We start from the raw sequence: 12,869 nt of genomic DNA, 5'->3' as shown, positions 1-12,869 counted from the left end.
GGGAGAAATGAATTCAGAAGGATGGCGAGAGGCAGAGACAGAGGAATAAATGACCAGGCAGAGAGCCCCAAGATGGGCACAGAGAGACTCAGGGACACTTACTGTGCCCACACATGAGTCCTTGACATCCACCCACACGGAATCAGCCACCACCTCTCTCTGGCCATTGGCGCCGATCAGCGTGTAATAGGCCACCAGGCGGAAGGAAGGAATAAAGTCTGTTGTGATGGTCAGAGGCAGCACCACCAGGTCCTGGCCAGGCTCTCGCACTTGGCGTCCCACCTTCAACAGCTTCCCCTTGTTCATGACCTGGGGAAACAGGCTGGAATAAAGATAGGGAAGGCGAGAGGGAGGATGGGGGATCCGGGATGGGGAAGGGCTCCAGATGTGCTGGAGAAGTGAGGAGGAGGAGGAGACCTGGGGGTTCTAGGAAGCCACGGACCAGGTAAGTGTAGTATCGGATCTTGGCTTCCAGGCCAGGGCTTGCCCGCAGGTTAAACTGGATATTCAGTGTTTCCCCTGGCTTGATCTCCTCGTGGGGCACAGAGAGGTGCAGGTAGTTGTTGGATCCGGCCATGGTAGCGTAGGGTAGGGCCTGCATTGTATTGGTGGCCTGTCGTTCCTTCAGGATGCCCTCCTTCTCTGTGCTTACCTGAGCAGGGAGAGAAGGATGCATGCTGGCCTACCCAAGATGTCCACGTCCTAATCCCTGGGACCCGGGAATATAGTTCCTTACATGATGAGAGGGACTTTGCAGATGGGATTGAGTTAAGTATCTGGACATGGGAGACTGTTTGAGGTTATCCACATGGGCCCAGTATCATCACAATGGTTCTTATAAAACATTTATGCAAATGATAGGAGGGCCCTATGCAAATGGCAGGACCCTATATCCAGATGGCACGACCCCACAGTGCAGACGAGAATCCCTCTATGCAAAGGAAACATCTCTATGTGAATGGCAAGACCCGTTTATGTAAAGAAAAGGACCTTGTTAGGCCTTGGCCGGTTAGCTCAGTCAGTTAGGGCATCATCCCAAAACAACAAGATTGCAGGTTTGATCCCTAGTCAGAGCACACACAGGAGACAACCAATGAATGCTTCCCTTCACCCTCCCCTCTTTCTCTCTTTCTCTATCTAAAAAAAAAAAAAAAAAAAAAGCCCTGGCTGGATAGCTGCATTGGTTGGAGTGATGTCCAGAAGCACAGAAGTTGTCAGTTCGATCCCCATTTGGGGCACATACAGGAACAGCTAGCTCTATGTTCCTGTCTCTCTGTCTTTCTCTTCTTGCCTCTCTCTAGAAAAAAAAATAAAAAAGACCCTGAGGTTGGTGCAGACTCACAGTGATGGACAGGGGCTGTGCCCTGTTGGGCGTGTTGATGGTTAGCTTGGCCAGGCCATCATCCTTGGTTAGAGCTCGCACGATGTTGGGGCCCTGAGTCATCACGGGGATGCGGCGGGCTGGGGAGCCATCAGGGTTCGTCACAAACACCTGTGGGTGCAGGGGTGGGGGGGTTCAGCAGACCCAGAGGCATGGCCAGTGCTTAGGAGAGGGGTGGGTGTGCAACCCTGCCCTAGGTCTCACCATGAGGTCAAAGGGCATGGCAGGTTTGAAGAACCTGGGCGTCTTAGTGAAGTGGATCTGGTAGGGAGAAGTCACGATGGGGATCCCGCTGAGTTCCGCCTCCACCATGTCGCTGCCTGAGGGGGCCAGCTGTAAGGATGGGCTCCTGGGCTCCCCCTCAGGACCAGGCCACCCCTCCCAGACTGGATGCTGCCTATCAGGACCTGGACCTACCTCCTCAGAGTGGGCCTCATTGTCAGACTGATCCCACTTTCATGCTAGGTTTCCTCCCTCAGACAGAGTATTGTGCCTCCATTGAGGGCCTTCTCCCTCTCATTGCTCCCCCCCCCATCAGATGGTTCTTTTTTTTTTTGTATTTTTCTGAAGTTGGAAATGGGAGGCAGTCAGACAGACTCCCGCATGTGCCCGACCAGGATCCACCCGGCATGCCCACCAGGGGGCGATGCTCTGCCCATCTGGGGCATTGCTCTGTTGCAACCAGAGCCATTCTAGCATCTGAGGCAGAGGCCATGGAGCCGTCCTCAGTGCCTGGGCCAACTTTGCTCCAATGGAGCCTTGGCTGCGGGAGGGGAAGAGAGACAGAGGGGAAGGAGAGGGGGAGGGGTGGAGAAGCAGATGAGCACTTCTCCTGTGTGCCCTGGCCGGGAATTGAATCCGGGACTCCTGCATGCCAGGCCGATGCTCTATCACTGAGCCAACCGGCCAGGGCCTGCTTTTTCTTTTAAATTTATTGTGTTTACATAGATTCTAGCATTCCCCGATTGCATCCCCCCTCCAGACTGGGTTTTGTACCTCAGACTGGACCCCCCCTTCATTCTGGGCCCTCCTCCCTCAGGTGGGCCTTCCCTCTCAGACTGGACTGCATAGTGGTACTAAGCCTCTGCCCTCAGCCCAGGCCTCACCTGAATGCAGGATGACAGTGACAGACACGTACAATGACTTTCCGACGAGGGCATCCTCTCGGGAGGGCTGTACCCCACCCAGCAGGACCTCTCGTTTCAGCACAGCCTCCCCAGAGCCATCTTCAATCTGGGGGAGGAAGCTAGAGCTCAGAGAGGGGGAGTGGCTCAGGTGAGAAGGGGACTCAAAGAGGGAGAAGGAAGGGCTCAGAGTGGAGAAAGCTCAGGGGGCCTCTGGCAGGTACCACAACACGGGTGAGTGACTGGGCCAGTGAAATCCTCTGGTCACCATCCTGGACCCCAAAGATGACGAAAGCTGTTCCATCCACATTCTTCCCATATAAGAACCTGTGCAGTGAGGAGAATCAGATTCTCCCTTCCAGAAAAGCTGACTTTCTCCCCAAATTTCCACTGGTCATAGTGAGGACCAAGAGTCCCTAGCCCCCCACATCACTCTCACTTGGCCCTCACCTAGTCATTGACCTAATCCTCACCCAGCCTCTCACCTGGTCCCCACCTGACCCCTTCATCTGGCCCCTCACCCAGCCTCTCACCTGGTCCTCACCTGACCCCTCACCCAGTTCCCACCTGACCCCTCACCTGGCCGTAATGGTGACTTCCAGGCCTTTTGGGTCATCAATATAGTAGAATTTCTCTGCAGGTTCCACTTGGACCTCGAAACTTGGTAGCACTGGGGGGTGGGGAGGGAAGGGATGACATTGGTGGGGGCCAGAGCTGGGCTCCGCATTCCAGGGCCCCACGCCCAGGCTCCCTCCTCCTCTTACCATACTCCTTCACCTCAAACTCAGTGGAGAAGACCTGCTGTGGCGAATCTTCATAGTGGGCTCGTATCTTCCACTGTCCCATGCTGTGGGGAGGACAGGTGAGTGATCTGGTCTGACCTGGCAGCCCCTCGCCCTTTCTTGTTGGATAGAGGAGCCCCAAACCCCCTCCTGTAGGTCCTAACATACTTGACCAGCTCCGGGATATCCCAAGATAAAGACAAGATGCCCAACTGGTTGTGAGACGAAAGAGGATCTCGCTTGACAGGAACGCCGTCGGGGGTCTGTAGATAGACAGGGAGAGGGTGTGGCTCTTCAGAGACACAGGCTAAGCCCCTTGGCTCTCCTCTCCCTCTTTGTGTCATGTCTACAAAAGCAGCAGTTAAGAACATGGACCTGTGTCGGTCAGCCTGGGTTCAAATCCCGCTGTACCACTTACAAGCTGTGTGACCTTGGCCAAGTTAATTAACTTCTCTGTGTTCAATGTGCACATTTAAAAACAGGAGATAAATATAGCCCCCACATCACTGGTTCGGGACATAGTTTGTGTAAGCAGGAGCTCATTATTATGAGTGCCCCCTTAAATGTTAAGAATCACTAGAATGTATTACCTACTTTTGTGCAGAACCCCAGACTAAGCATTTGATTTGTGCTAAGCCACACATAATTGCCCACGTTCAACTTTTGACCTACAAGAATAGCAATTTCATGTACACATATTATTTTATTTCTTGCCAACATTAAACATCAGGAGACATCACATAATCTGGTTTTCTGGCTTCTCTTAGAAACTCGAGTAACTATGGATGATTAGCTCCTGTTGGCACAGGTGATATTTCCTTCCTTCCTTCCTTCCTTCCTTCCTTCCTTCCTTCCTTCCTTCCTCCCTCCCTCCCTCCCTCCCTCCCTCCCTCCCTCCCTCTTTTCCTCTAGTCAGTTTTTATTAAGCTCCACTATATGCCAAGCACTTTGTTGAATTCAGGAAACAAGGCATGGAACAAACAGATTAAAAAAATCCTTCCTGTAGGAAATTTAAGTTCTACAGAGGTTTGTGGAGGGAGCAATTAATAAATGAATAAATCCAATTTACATGATGCCAAAAGGGATGTCAGGAAGGGAGGGGAGTGAAGTGCATGTGTAAATGGGAGATGGGGGGTAGGAGGCTTCTGCAATTTTACAAGGTGCTCAGAAAGACCTCATTGTAAAATTGGGACATTGGTGACATGTGATCAAAGTCTTTAAGAAGATGAGGGACAAGTGGTGTAAATATTTGGGGGAAGAGAGTTTTCTGGGCAGAAAGAACAACTAGTGCAAAGGCCCTGGGGCAGGACAATGCCTTATGTATCAGAGGAACAGTCAGGAGACTCATGTGGCTGGAATAGAGTGAGTGAGGGGGAGAGGCGCAGAAGGTAAGGGTGGGAAGGAGATGAGGGCAGGTCATACAGGGCCTTGTAGGCCAGAGGGAAGACTTGGCTTTTACCTGAAAGGAGGTAGGAGCCCTGGAAGGCTGTGGGCAAAAGAGGGGCTGGATTGACTCAGGTGCTCACAGATGCCTTCTGGCTGCAGTAGGTGGAATGGACTACTACATAAAATTATGTCATGATCCCAGCCTTCAGGTGAGAAAACTGAGGCTCAGGAAGGTGAATTACCTGACCTGAGTCACAAGGACCAGGGGTTTATCTGGAGCTGAAATCCATGGATGCAAGTACTGTTCCATGCTGTCTCCCTAGGATCCCACCTATCTCTAGGCCTCCGTGTTTCAGCCTCTATATACTGCCTTTGGGTCTTTGCTGCTGTGACTTTTCCAGTGTTAGGTCTTTCTCTGTCTCAAACTTTCACTTTGTCTCTCTCTCCCTGACTTTCTGCCCCATGAGCATCTGGGGCCCCGGCTGGCTGGTACCTCAATGCTGACGATAACTGTCCGGCCCACGGGCAGCAGCTTTTGGTCAACCGTGAAGATCCTATAGAGAACTGGGAGGCGGTGGGAGAGAAAGCAAGCTCAGCGGGGCCCCGCCCCTCCCCCTCCCCCTCCCCCTCCCAGTGAGCCAGCCCTGGCCCTCTGAGCCATGTACCAGCCCTTACCAGTGGAGCCTGGGGTGTAGATGGTCTTGTCCGTCTGGATGAAGAGGTACCCGCTCTGAAGGCTGACTAGCACCACCTTCTCCACCAGAACTTTGTCGAAGGCTGCCTGGACAATCACAAACTTGTGCCCCTTCAGTGATTTTAACTCCTTTGAGGCCGGGATCTAGGCATGGATCACAGTAGTATAAGTAAGAGTCTGCTTCAGGAGAGGGTCAAGGGCAAGAGAAGGGCTAGGGGTCAGAGAGAGGTATGAAAATGGGGATTAGATAAGGGGTTCAGTGGTGGAGGGGTGCTCAGAAAGGGAGGAGACTCAGAGAGAAGAGGAGCTCTGATGGAAGAGAGGGCTTAAAGAGTCAAGGGCTCAGAAAGGTGGCGGCGCAGAGAAGGAAGGAGCTCAGAGAGGGGAAGGGGCTCAGAGAGGAAAAGGGGCTCAGAAGGGGCAGGGTCAACAAAAGGAGGGGCCCAAGTGGGGAGAACACTCAAAGAGCTGAAAGGCTGAGAAAGAGGTGAGGCTCCTAAGGGAAGGGTCCCAATGGAGAGGAGATCCTGGGAGGGGCGGGGCATCGGCCCGGACGGGGTCCTGTGTGCACCCACCTTGACGGTGACGGTGTTCAGGTAGCCCTCCGCGCTGGTTAGCGTGGTTTTCTCACTGAACAGCACCACCTTCTTGGCGGGATAGTCGTGTATGGAGACCGTAACAGGAATGTTATTTTGCACATCGTGGGCCTCTAACACCACTGTCTCCTCGTTTTCCAGCCGCAGGATATTGGGGGTGATCATGGAGAACCTGCCGGAAGAGTGCACAGGGTCATCCCAGTCCTCACCAGAGTCAGCATTCTGCCCCAGTCCCCGGTCCTGGAGGGGATCCAGTGATCAGCAATGACTTAGGGACTACAGGCTCCAACAGCCCCTGTACCTCAAAACCAGAACCAGCAAATCTCCCAATTCTCTAGACTGCCAAACTCACAATTGGGGAACCCACATATATATTCCTGAAGCCCTAACAGCTAAATCTTTAAACAAATACAAATACAAGTCTCTAAACACCCAGAACCCTCAGGCACCCCAAACTATACATACCCAAACTCACATGTACCAAACCTTTAAGCCCCAAATCCTTGGACACCCCAAGCATCTACCTAAACCTCTAGCACCCCAGGCCTATAAATACAACCATATCCACCCTCTCCCCAGCTGATATAAACCCATAGCACATCTCTACAAATGCTGAAACCCATAAACCCAAAACTGTAATCTCCCAAATTCTGTCAGGTCCAAACCACCCCCTCCACAGAATCTTGGAACAGCACATGTACCCCAAACCTACAGACCTATAAACATCAGCCTGAATTCCACAATGCCTGAAGTCACAGGCAGCCCTCATTTACCAACATTCCAACCCCTAACTCCTCCTGCACAAACATACAAATGCACCCTGAATTCTGCAAGGACCTGAACCCACGAATGCCCACTCCCACCTCAGAAGTCACCTTGTTTGGGGTAGGGTCATGACTACTCACATGGGGTCCCCCAGGGCCAGGGGAAGACTGGTCAGTAGCAACACCAGCAGGCTGGGACCTGAGGCAGGCCCCATGGTATAGGGACGGCAGAGGGACAGAGGGACAGAGGGACTGAGGGACGCAGGGAGAGGACGGGGAGGAGTGAACAGAGGCTTCTGGAGGCCTCCTTTTATCTGGTTCCTGCCCCCCCCCGCCCCGCCCCAGCCCAGCCCTCTGCTCCCTGTGGCCTCTCCCCTTCTTGGGGCTGCCCCAGATTTCTCAATACTGTTTCCTAAGTTTTTCAATTTCCTGGGCCAGCACGTCCTGGGGTAAGTAACCCGAGGATATATTCTCTCTAACATGAACACAATTGCCCCCTGCCTCGGCTTTCCTCAGAAGCAAGGCCAGCCAGTGAACAGGGAGGGATCTTTCCCTGTTAATACCTGCTTTATAGTGAAGGAACACTGAGAGCCAGAGACCCCACCTCCCACCCTGTAACCTCAGATATCTGTGCCTGGTCCTCAGTCCAGTTTTACTCATGTATTTATTAATCAAACCTTTCCTATGAAGCTATCTCCATGCTGGTGGCTCCAGTCCCACTCCCTGGGTCTTCCATGCTGGGGTAGGGGTGGAGGACGGAGTCCAGCACAGACACTCCTAACCCTGTGGAGCATCGTCTCAAGTGGGTGGAGGTCAGAGAGGGTTTCTTGGAAGAAGAGACAATTCGGTTGGGCTTTGAAGTATGTTTAGGAGTTCACTGTTCAGGTGAGCATGTTCTAGGGCCAGAGGAGCCTGGAGCTCCCTTCACCAACCCTTGTCAGGATGCCTGGATGGCTATGGTGGTTTAAAAAGTCATCTTTGAGGAAAGTCCCCATTGCTATCCTTTATATCTGTCTTATATCAGCATCCCCTTAGAATATCATTATTAAAAACTATATTTAATATTTTTGTGTAAATAGGTAATATGTGCATATGATTTTGTGTGTGTGCATATGATTTAACATTTAAAAGGTCCAAGCAGATATATAGGAATAAGGTAACTTTCCTCTTGGGCCTGTTACCAGCCTTCCAGGTCCCAGACATGACCATGTAAGGGGATATCGTGCTTTTTTTCCCCCCAGAAATGTTGTTTGCATTTACAAAGCTATCATTCACAAGTTGTAAAAAAATATATATATATATATTAGTATGCTTTATATAGGTCTCCCTGAGTCACACCTTGCTTCTTCATAGCCAATTAGAGACTGCAGATTACCAATGCACAGAGAACTTCCTTGTTCTTAAAAAGACGATCTTGTATTACATTGTGTAAAAATTGCCAGCCTCCAATGGATGGACAGACCTCCATGGTTACAAACCATGCTCCTGCTAGCTAGTTAAGAACATGCATTTTCCAGCTCTGACACTGATTAGTGGCATCAGGCTCCTGAGAAGCACTCTGAGCCTCAGCACTCTGAGCCCAATGTGAAATAGGGTTATCACATTGCCCACTTTACAGGGCTGTTGTTATAAGGAAAGGAGATAACCCAGATCAAAGTCTGTAAGTACTGGTAATCTTTCTAGATAGCGCTGAATTCCCCTCCATGATTGTATATTTACATACTTGCTTGCCCTACAGGAAACTGTCAGTTTCCCTACTGTGCCCCCCCCCATGATGTCATGTTGGTAAAGCTTTGAGTTTTTGCCTCAGTGTCATTTTATCGTGCATCTCTCTGATTCCCAGCAAGATTGGCCATCTGGGGTAGGGGGTATGGAAAGTCTGGGCTTAGTGGGTGGGGGACCCCGATTCCCTGGAGGGCTGGTTTCAAAAACCTTGTTGAAGGGGTTAACGGGGACTGGTTCTAAGTTCCTGTAAACCACGCGCTCGCTCGCTATCTCTCTTTTCCCAGCCGTGCCCCAATGCCCTGAGAGGGGGGAGGCATGGAGAAACAGAACAAACCTGGCCTCTGTCTGCTGTTGATTGCGACACTTTTTCTTTAGAAGAGGAGGCAGTGTACAAACACCTGCTTATTCTCCAGGACTGGGCTTGACCTTCTGACACTGGGGTGGAGATGCCTGCTAGGATTTCCCAGCCCCCTGGTACTGCCCTTATTTTCCTCCCCTGATCCTCCCAAACCCCAACTTCATTTTCTGGTTTCATTATGGCTTTAAGCATTCAGGTCCTGGGATTTCATAACCTTGAGGACTTCCTAGTCTGGCCTCTGTCTCCCTGCAAGACTTGGTTCCTCCTTCCTCAGAGCCTCAGTGAATCTCTTCAGACTGATGATAGTTTCTGCTATTTGGACAATTAAAGGAGCTAAGATGCCTTGAAGCCCCTAGACCAGAAGGAGGGAGGGGAAAGTGCAGCAAGGCACCCCTTGGGAGGGACAAAAGTGACAGGAATGCTTCTTGACTTTTGTGTGTGAAGTTTGGGAGGGGAAAGGTGGGCAAGAGAAGCCAGAAAGGATGGGGGAGGGAAGGTGACTTTAGGGGGACTTCCAGTTAGCAGGTCCACCTGGCCCAGCACTGGGGCATGGAGGAGAGGAGAGCGAGGCTGCCTGCGTGGACACTGAGTGGGCCATCTGAGACATACTTGTACTAACAAAGTACCTATTATTTATCTCAAACTGGGTGCCCTGTATTTTGCCTGGCAACACTCACTGGGGTGCATGAGGAAGGAAGTGGCTATGAATCCTGGGGCGAAGGGATCTGTGTACACCTCCCCTATCCCCACCTGCCTGGGGGCAGTTGTCTCCCTGCTGCAGCCCCCACCCTTTCCCCACAGAGGCACTGCCAGGCCTGGAAACAGCAAGAAGCCCCCCTCTCCCAGCTCCACCGTTTCAGGATAGGGTCCTTGTTACACGGCTTTCCCTCCATGAGAGTTCCCCTCCATGACCCACAGCCAGGTTTCCCGCCCCATCATGCAGCCGGGGCTCCCTGCACTGCTCCACTTATTACTCATTAACTCGTAGGTAACCTTGACCTGGTTGAATTAATCCATCTGCCCTATGGCTCCTTGACTCTGTGCCTTTATGCATACTCAGCAGAGGCCTGGACACCAGGGAACCCCATCCTGGGAGGACACAGTGGGCAGGTTTTGATTCTAGCTTTGACTTCTCTCAGCTCATTCCTTATCTGTACACTGGACATTTACAGTCATGGTACCTCCTTCTACATTTTGGGGTGACAAGCAGGTGGCATCAGGCAAGCAGAATGCTTAGCGTGGCACCCAGTACATAGTGAACACTGTACGTGCTTGAAACATGTATTTATTTTTGCTAACACATGCTCCTCTTTCCTCTTGCCTGACTTTGTTGATTGTCTCAACAGGTTTCCCAGCCAGAGTCCTCCCTTACTCTCTCTCCCTCACCCTCCGTGTCCAGCCCTCACCAACTCCTGGACTGTCTCTTCGAGCCCATCCTTTCTCTTCACCCCTGCGCTCCCTGGCTTCCCTGCCGGAGACTCACCCTTTCAGTACATCTATAACACAGCAACTGGGGATTTTTCTCCCTAAAACACACCTTTATATTCCTTCTACAAAGTTATGATGTATAACATGAGCACGAACAACTGACAGCAAATGTCTCCATGAGGTTCAGCTGGCAGCAATTGTCTATTTCATGTATCTGAACTGGTTTATTTCACATGCCATAGGTGCTGTTACTATCCCTACCTTACAAATGAAGACACTGAGGGATTTGGCCACTTGCCCAAGATCCTCTAGCTGATAAGAGCTGAGATTTGAACACAGGCAGCTGTACTCCAGAGCTCAGATTACAGCAGTTTCTGATGGCTGTGTAATAAATGTCCACAATTGTGGTGGCTTAAAACAATACCTATTTATTACCTTACAGTTCTGGAGGGCAAAAGTCTGAAATCAAGGCATCAGCAGGGCTAGTTCCATCTGGAGGCTAGGGGAAAACCCGTTCCCTGCCTTTTCCGGCTTCTAGAAGCTGCTTGTATTCCTTGGCTCCTAGCTCCTTCCCCCATCTTCAAAACACATCACTCCAGCCTGTTTCCATTATCACATCTCATTCTCTGGCTCTGCCTAATCATATATATATTTTGCAAGAGAGAGAGAGAAGGAGACAGAAGGAGACAGAAAGATAGATAGATAGATAGATAGATAGATAGATAGATAGATAGATAGGAAGGGAGAGAGATGAGAAGCATCGACTCGTAGTTGTGGCACTTCAGTTGTTCATTGATTGCTTCTCATATGAGCCTTGATCTGGGAGCTCCAGCTGAGCCAGTGACATCTTGCATAAGCTAGTGACCTTGAGATCAAGCCAGCAACCTTGGGCTTCAAGCCAGAAACCATGGGGTCATGTCTATGATCCCATGCTCAAGCCGGCGACCCCATGCTCAAACTGGTGAGCCTGAGCTCAAGTTGAATGAGACTGCACTCAAGCTGACAACCTCAAGGTTTCAAATCTGGGACCTCAGTGTCCTAGATTGACGCTCTATTCACTGCACCAGCACCTGGTCAGGTATTTTCTCCCTTATAAGGACCCTTGTGATAATATTAGGCTCACCCGAATAATCCTGAATAAGTCCCCATTATAAGATCATTAACTTAATCACGCCTGCAGAGTATCTTTTGTCATGCCATGTAACATATTCACAAATTCTGGTGTATAGGATGTGAACATCTTTGGGGAGCTATGACTCTGCTTACCCCCGCATGCATGTGGATAAAACATCCACCCTGTATGGCCATGTCCCTCCCTGCTTTAAACTCTTCCTTGGCACCTATGGGCCCCAGCACAAAGTCCAGGTGTGCCTGCTGGTCTTTAAGTTTCCCTCAGCTGCTCTTGCCCTCCCACTGGCCCTAGCCAACCCCATGGTAGGACTTGCAAGCTACTCTTGGCTTCTCCACTTTGCTCACACAACTTCCTCACTCTGCAATACCATCCCATTTCCTTCTTTGTCTGCCTGGGCTATTTATTCCTCTTGGCCCCAGTTACATTTGTTTCCACCTGCAGGAAGCCTTGACCCCAGGCTGTCTCTCCATGTCATGTCCCATACCTGTGGCCCCCACTGAAGAATGTTTCTTAAAGCTTCAAAAGAGTTCCTAGGTGCTCTAGTTAAAGGGCAAAGTGGGGAGCAGGGGAGACAAAATGCATTTTGGAAGTCTGTCCACAGGTGTGTCTCCAACCTGAAGTCACACTTCAAGGTTTGGGCAGTCCATGGAAGGTGAGGCTGTGTTGCTGGGCACTGTGTTAAGCCAGGCAGACACTCATATGTGATACTCAATGACCCCTATTTTAGAAACAGAGATTAAACCGCTTATCCAGGGCCACACAGCAAATAGGGGCAAGAATGAGGTGTGGTCACCAGTGTTTTGAGTCCTGAGTCTCCCACAACTCCTTAGCTTTGTGATCGTGGGCAAGTTACTCAGCTTGTCTGTGCCTCACAAGCTTCTTAATGAGTTAAGGTCCACGGATAGCTACTACTACTTATACTTTTTGCCTGAGCCATTATGGGTCTTTCAATCACTATTTTTTTCTCACCTTCAGCCTTTGTACATGCTGTTTCCTTATCTAAGCCTGCATCCTTCCCACTGCTTCTCTATTCACTCTTCCTGACTTTCCAGGCTGGGGGAGGGCCATGAGAGGAAAATGACGGTTTGTCTCTCTCCCTGTTCCCCACCCTACTCCCAGGACTGTGAACCCCTTGAGTGTAGGGATTGGGTGGGTTTGGTCACTGCTCTGTACTCAGCACTCGGCATAGGACCTACTCACAGTAGTTGATCAAGTCATATTAATTGCATGTGTAAAGCATATTGCAAACCTGCCTGTGCCCCCATCCCTGGTGAATAGAGGTTTCTAAATTGTAAACACAACCCCTGTATTAGACCTCAACCCCCAGAAAGGCAAGAAACCAAGGGAGCAAAATGGATTGGGCATTATTGTACAGCTGCAAGTGGGTGGGAGTAGCGTTGGCCCAGGCTTGGGGGAGGTTGTCCATCTTGTTCTGAATGGGTTCTGGAACATGGCTTCCAGGGAGTTGGGGAGTACCTTATGTGTACAGCACCCCCTTC

The 12,869-nt window shown here is 50.7% G+C and overlaps 1 protein-coding gene across 1 annotated transcript in view; it reads right to left on the bottom strand.

Moving 5' to 3' along the window:
- The window catches only part of C3 (complement C3), a 41,482-nt gene extending 34,457 nt beyond the window's left edge, over positions 1-7,025 (bottom strand). Inside the window, exons 1-13 of the mRNA XM_066274316.1 lie at positions 6,869-7,025; positions 5,943-6,135; positions 5,349-5,511; positions 5,167-5,237; positions 3,456-3,550; positions 3,270-3,352; positions 3,085-3,175; positions 2,730-2,832; positions 2,488-2,614; positions 1,586-1,701; positions 1,343-1,492; positions 443-652; positions 103-309 (exon numbers count right to left, since the gene is read on the bottom strand). Coding sequence (XP_066130413.1) covers positions 103-309; positions 443-652; positions 1,343-1,492; positions 1,586-1,701; positions 2,488-2,614; positions 2,730-2,832; positions 3,085-3,175; positions 3,270-3,352; positions 3,456-3,550; positions 5,167-5,237; positions 5,349-5,511; positions 5,943-6,135; positions 6,869-6,942 — 1,683 coding nt within the window. The 5' untranslated portion in view covers positions 6,943-7,025. The remainder of the gene's footprint in view (positions 1-102; positions 310-442; positions 653-1,342; positions 1,493-1,585; positions 1,702-2,487; positions 2,615-2,729; positions 2,833-3,084; positions 3,176-3,269; positions 3,353-3,455; positions 3,551-5,166; positions 5,238-5,348; positions 5,512-5,942; positions 6,136-6,868) is intronic.
- Positions 7,026-12,869: the final 5,844 nt, after the last annotated feature.

Source organism: Saccopteryx bilineata, chromosome 1 (assembly GCF_036850765.1).
Source record: "Saccopteryx bilineata isolate mSacBil1 chromosome 1, mSacBil1_pri_phased_curated, whole genome shotgun sequence".
Classification (NCBI taxonomy): Eukaryota; Metazoa; Chordata; class Mammalia; order Chiroptera; family Emballonuridae; genus Saccopteryx; species Saccopteryx bilineata.
The sequence above is the reverse complement of the archived record's forward strand: the minus strand, read 5'-3'. Positions and strand labels throughout refer to the sequence as shown.